Raw genomic sequence first — 6,220 nt, 5'->3', positions numbered from 1 at the left:
GGGTCGTTTTGACGTAACTTAGGATTTAATTTTCAGCCTATTTCCTTTTTTGTCTGCTTGTCCCGCTCCACAATCCCTGTTCAGACCTTTTTAATAGTTATAAACAGTTCAGGACTGGCTGTGGCCATTTGGTTTTAATTACAAACTGTCTCTTTAAATTTCAAGGAGATCTGTGCACATGCATAGTAGAACCCTCCAAGGGTGGGGCTGGGTTGTCTACTAGCTCAGGCACCCCTATAGTCACCAGAATGGAGGTGCTCAGATACCAAGGGACCAATGAAGAGATACCAAAAGAAAAGAATTCCACACCTTTATCTCTGTGGTTCTGCCAGGCATCTGCGGCTGCTGCGATCCTTCCCCACCTTGGTCTCACCCAAGATGGCGGTTCCTATAGCAGCTGAGTGACCCAAACTAGAAAGCAATGTATTTCTTGCTTCTGCCACAAATTCCCCCAGCTGTAAGCCTTCCAGCCTTACAATTATTCCTTTATATGTGGTTCAGAGTTCTGGGACCATCCCCTGAGCCTGCTTGGTCGGGTATTCTGTGTTGTAGCCGGTGGAGCTCCTAACTGTACTTCCACCTGATCCGCCATCTTGTTTGTTCTTTCAATGAACTTTTTGAAGCCTCCTAAATAGATCAGCAACTTTCTCATTGATGATTTCAGAGTATTATGCCATTCAGAACCATACAGAATTAGTTGAACTATTCCCCAATGGGTGTTTCCAATTTTTTCTCTATTGTAACATCGCTGTAGTAAAACATCCTTACATATGTTTCCTTGTGCACATACAAGAGGGCTTCAAAAAGTTCCTGGGAAAATGAAATGAAAAGATAACAGAGTTTTCCCATGAACTTTTGAAGACCCCCTCATGTATGTGAGTACACTTCTCTAATAACATTTAATTTTTAGTCAGAGAAAGAAAAAAGAGAGGGACATCAAATCAGACTTACTCCTGTAACCAGATTCAAATAAGAAAAAGAATTGGCAAAGCAAGCTAGGTGTTAGAAGTGAGCCTGGGGCAGAATGAAAGGAAGGTGTATGAGGGACACTGGACAGAAATCAACTAATTTTTTCAATCTCCTTTTCATTCCTAGGCTCTATGGTCCGGAAGAAGTAGTGATCCCCTATTCTTCTGACAATGACTCAGGAAGTGTGGATTTGCAGCTGAGCAACTTAGATGATATTAAAAAAGGCCCAAGTAGTCTTGATCTTACAGGTGAAGGGGGGAAAGGATTAATTTAAAAAAATGGGTTGATGAAAAGAGAATCTCTTTCCAGGTTAAACCAAAAGGTATTGATTTTGTACTTGCCCTTGGCTACACTCTTGACAATGACTTGGACCCATGACTTTCAGACCTTGGACTGTGGTTTGCAAAGTAAGATAAACCCTCTGCCATCAAGTCAATTCCAATTCATAGCAACCCTGTATAGGGTTTCTGAGATTGTACATTTTTATGGGAGTAGATTTTTCTAAACATACAAGAAGCTAAAGTTGGTTTGAGTGGGCTGCAGAATTCTCATCTTTTGTTTATTCTACAGAAATGTATTGAGTACCAGGTGCTAGACATACAACAGTGAGCAAGATCAATATGGTTCCTGCCCTTTGAGTACTTACATCATAATTAGATGTGAGACTAACAAAAATAAAGTAATTACAATTGGTATTGAGTACTATGAAAGGACTGAATAAGACATGGACCTACTTTAAACTATGGTCAGAGACTACCTATCTGAGGCAGTGTCATTTAAACCTAAAGGAGGCATAAAGGATATGAAAGAGCAACCAACATAAGAAGTAGAGTGAAGAGCATTCTAGATAGATAGAATAACATGTGCATGAGACTGGAAAAAATGGTTTATTTGAGGAACTACATTCATTCATACATTTATTTAACAAAAATTTATTAAAGCCTAAGAAGTCCTGGTGGCATTGTGGGTTAGACATTGGGCTGCTAACCACCATAAGGTGAACAGTTCAAACCCATCAGCCACTCTGTGGAAGAAGGATAAGGCTATTTGCTCCTGTAAAAGATTTTCAGTTTCAGAACCCCTACAGAGGATTGCTATGAGTCAGAGTGGACGTAATAGCAGTTTTGTTTTATGTTTGTTTGTTTGGTACTGTGCTCTGAGCACTGATATAGCTGTTGGGGATATGGAATGAACAAAACTGTCTACTTATATGCAACTGGAATTCAGTATAGTAAGTGTAATGGACAGAGATTTATTAATGGCTAGAAGGAAACTTAGTCAAAATGGGCAAAGAGGGGATTCAGGAAAGCATCCTAAAGCTGAGATCTGAAGGATGACAGATGAGTAGGCGTAACTATGCAAAGGGGGTTGGGAAGAGAAAGAGAAACATGCTGGCAAAAGGAACATCATGTGCAAAGAGGAATATAACTTCAGTTACTGCACTTAGTGGATAAAAGTGTATGATTAGAGGTTGGGGTTATCATTCAAGAGAATACAAGAGCACAAAAGGAGAGAGGTAGAAGCCTTCAGATGATAGATGTTGTAAGCAAGAGGGATAGTATGAATACAAGCCCAACAGGAGAAGGGATTTGTTCTGGGGAAACAGAGGAGGTAAGGATGCAAAGATACATGAAAATGAAAATGATGTCACTATAATCAAATAAATAATTGTCTCTCAATGAGCAAAGGAATAGCATTCACTAACACTTCCTTGGTGCTCTTATCCACCCCCATTTTAGAAATGAAGACAGAGAAGGTAGCAAGATTCAAATGCTAGAAAGAGAAGAGCCAGGATCTGAGCCCAGGCTGATTGACTCTGCAGCCATGCTCTTAATCAAAGCAAGTCTCAGATTGGGAAGGAGACACCTTCAGCATATACTCACTGCAACCTGGGAAGAGATGAATATGAGTAAGGGACTACTGCTATATTTTAAGCTCTCATCACCACAGAGCCTTAGTTTTGAGTTTGAATAATACCTACTTTTTATTAAATGCTTTGTTGTTGTTGTTGTTAAGGGCTGTGGAGTTGGTTCTGATTCATAGTGACCCTGTATAGGGTTTCTAAGGAGTATCTGGTGAGCTTGAACCACCGACCTTGTGGTTCCAACCCATCTTGCAGTCCACCACATTAACATGCAGTGCCACACCAGGTCTCCATGTGTCAGATAAGGAGCCTGGTGGTGCAGTGGATTAAGCATTGGGTTGCTAACTGCAAGGTAGGTGGTTCAAATCCACCAGCCACTCAACAGGAGACAATGATACAGTCTTACTTCTGTGAAGATTTATAGTCTTGGAAACCCTATGAAGCTGTTCTACTTTGTCCTGTAGGGTTACTATGAGTTGGAATCAACTCAGTAGCAGTGAGTTTTGAGTGAGATGTGCCAAATACTGAGCTAAATCCTTTTTTGTGTATTACCTCATATAACTCTTACAATAACCCTTGGAGGTGGGTAGCTCCCCATTTTACAGAAAAGGAAACTAAGGCTGTAAGAGACAGACTTAACTTGAAGTTCATACAGCTAATGACAGAGTCAGAATTCACACTAGTCTCAGAGATTCAGAATTTGTGCCCGTAGCCATTCTGCTACAGGGTTTTTGTGCCTTTGGAGAACATTAAATTTGTCATTGAGAAAACGTTCAAGGAGAAAGAGACTTGACCAAGGTCACATGTTGTTGTTGAGTGTCGTTCAGTCAGTTCCAACTCATAGTGACCCTACATAGGGTTTCCAAGGAGGGTCTGATGGGTTGAACCACTGACCTTGTGGTTAGTAGTCCAGAGCGTATCCTACAGCACTTCAGCAGGATTCCCTAGCAGTAATAAAGGTGAAAACAGAGTCTATCTATCTGATGTTCAGTGACCTCTCAGTATACTGTAAAGCTTTTCACAGTGAGAAGGCATCATCTGGTATTGTTCTTTTGTATTAGACTCGGATATCTCAGATATCACTGGACTTCCTCAGGAATCCCTCACAGATAGTTTCAGCTACCCAACCTACCAGAGACCCCTTGGCGAGGCCATCATCCAGAGGCTGACCAGCTCTGTGCAGGAGTTTTTGAATAGCGAGATAAAGGTATGCACAAATAGTTTTAAGAGTTATCCAGCTTCTCCATTTGAACAAATAGTTTGAACTTATTTCTTTATTACACAAATAATTTTACAAGGTTACAAAAATTATACAATTCTTATATAATTATAAAGAAACCATGATAAAAATCAAAAGTTAATCTTCTCTAATTCTACTCTTCTGAGTTAACTGCTATTAACACTTTGGAATTATTCAAGGGGGCTTTAAAAAGTTCATGGAAGAATTGAATGAAAACATAATGGGATTTTCCCCTGAACTTTTTGAAGTCCCCTCATATTTTCGGACTTTTTTCCCCCGTGCATAAAATGCACATACATATATATATATATATTTTTTAATTATATATTAATTATATTTTTTAATAATTATATATATAGAGAGAAAATATATATATATCATATAATTATATATATGTATATAAATTATATATATAAAGAGAGAGAAAAATCATCTTTCTAGGCCCATAACTATAGATCTACATTATAGTTATAGACCCAGATCTACTACATATTAATGGCTACATGGTGTTTCATTGTTTAGGTGAAGCATTCATTCTTCTTTTCTTTGTTTCACTCTATGAGAGCATGAAACAGAAGAACTTGCCCTGAACAGGGAGAAAGAGGATAATGGTTGGGGGGAGAGTAAAAGAAGACATCTCTGGAGAATAATCCTTGAGCTCAGATCTGGAAAATCAATAGGAGCAAGTAGGAGTTAGAATGTTGGGAGGTGTTTCAGAAGTAGGACATATGGTTAACAACCTTGTGGCAGAACACAACTTGTCTGAGAAAGTAAAAAAAAAGTCCTGTATGTTTAGATATGGGGACAAGAGGCTGAAGAAATGGGCGAGGGCCAGACCATGCTGGGCCATGAAAACCCAAATAAAGATTTTGGTTTTATCCTAAAAACAAGAAAATAAATAAGCAATACACAAGGAAAGTAATATCTTAATTTACTTAGCCAGTACCCTATTAGCCTTTATGTTCTAATTTTTATTATAATTTTCTGACAAAATTCTTGTATGGGAGTCTTTCGGCATCCCTGAAATGATTTCTCTAGGTTAAAGTTGTAGGTATACTATTGCTGGATCTAAGGTTATGTAGTTAAATTATCCTCCAGGAATGTTATTTCCACCAGAAGAATACATGAAATGACCAGTTGCTTACTATTGTCTAAAACCAGTATTTGCTGTGTTTTTAATGTTTACAAGTCTAATTAAAAAAAGCCTATTTGTTTTGTCTTTGTATCTTAACACATCTCATTCTTCTGTGTAATATCTTGTTTGGCCTGATCTTTTATGAGTAGCATCTTTTGCAGTAACCTTCCTCTGGGCGGTGTTCCCAGTGATTTCACCTCCTATGTGTGTGTATGTGTGTGTGTGTTTTATTTAACCAGGTTTACAGAGCAGATCAATCAGTTTTACTTTCAACAAATCATATACTTTGTTTCATTACATGGTTGCAATTCCCTCTGTGCACCAACAATTAACAACATTTACCTGTTTACTTTAACCCCTGCGTTCTTCCCTCCTTTCCTCTGCCAATCTCCCTCAGGTTGTATATTGCCTGCCCCGTCACCCATGTCAATGCATGTCTACACTCTAGCTCATGAATCATTTCCTCCTCCCTCCAAAACTATCATAGATTGTTTCTTTTATTAAGAAACCCCTCCTATTTTTTGATGCACACAAACACACACACACAAAACCACACAGGAATGTATAATTGTTTAAAAAACCAAAGAGCATATTCTGGAAGCCAGCCTCCTGGCCACCAGCACACAGCCTTTCTCTTTCCATGAGTCTAGAGTGCTCAGCTGCTCAATCTCTATGCTATCACCTCTACCCCTATCTCTGGTGTCGCTACTTCTCTGGTTAGAGTCACATGTTCCATTTATGCTCTTCTCTCTTGATGGTCCTAGAGTCCTCTGTTGCTGGAATGTAAGATTAACTACTCCCCCCTTTCTGTTACTCAACTTCTACCTTTACAATTGTGACAATCACAGTTTGTCTTGATAACAATTACTCACTATTGAATCAAATGAATCCTATCCCCATCTCTTTTCACCAGACCCATCTAGACAAGAGGAAAACTATTCAGTGGGGATCCTACCTTCCCTCTCACACTCTGAAACTAAAGTCTATTTTGAAAACTTGTAAGCCAGCCACT

General features: G+C 38.9%; 1 protein-coding gene across 1 annotated transcript in view; it reads left to right on the top strand.

Moving 5' to 3' along the window:
* Positions 1-6,220, top strand: part of MROH8 (maestro heat-like repeat family member 8) — a 168,115-nt gene that overhangs the window by 9,965 nt on the left and 151,930 nt on the right. Inside the window, exons 2-3 of the mRNA XM_006874735.1 lie at positions 1,096-1,217; positions 3,895-4,040. Of these exons, the coding sequence (XP_006874797.1) occupies positions 1,096-1,217; positions 3,895-4,040 (268 nt within the window). The remainder of the gene's footprint in view (positions 1-1,095; positions 1,218-3,894; positions 4,041-6,220) is intronic.

This window comes from Chrysochloris asiatica, unplaced genomic scaffold, assembly GCF_000296735.1.
Source record: "Chrysochloris asiatica unplaced genomic scaffold, ChrAsi1.0 scaffold00296, whole genome shotgun sequence".
Taxonomy (NCBI): Eukaryota; Metazoa; Chordata; class Mammalia; order Afrosoricida; family Chrysochloridae; genus Chrysochloris; species Chrysochloris asiatica.
Note: the sequence above shows the minus strand (reverse complement) of the source record. Positions and strands in the feature narration are given on the sequence as shown.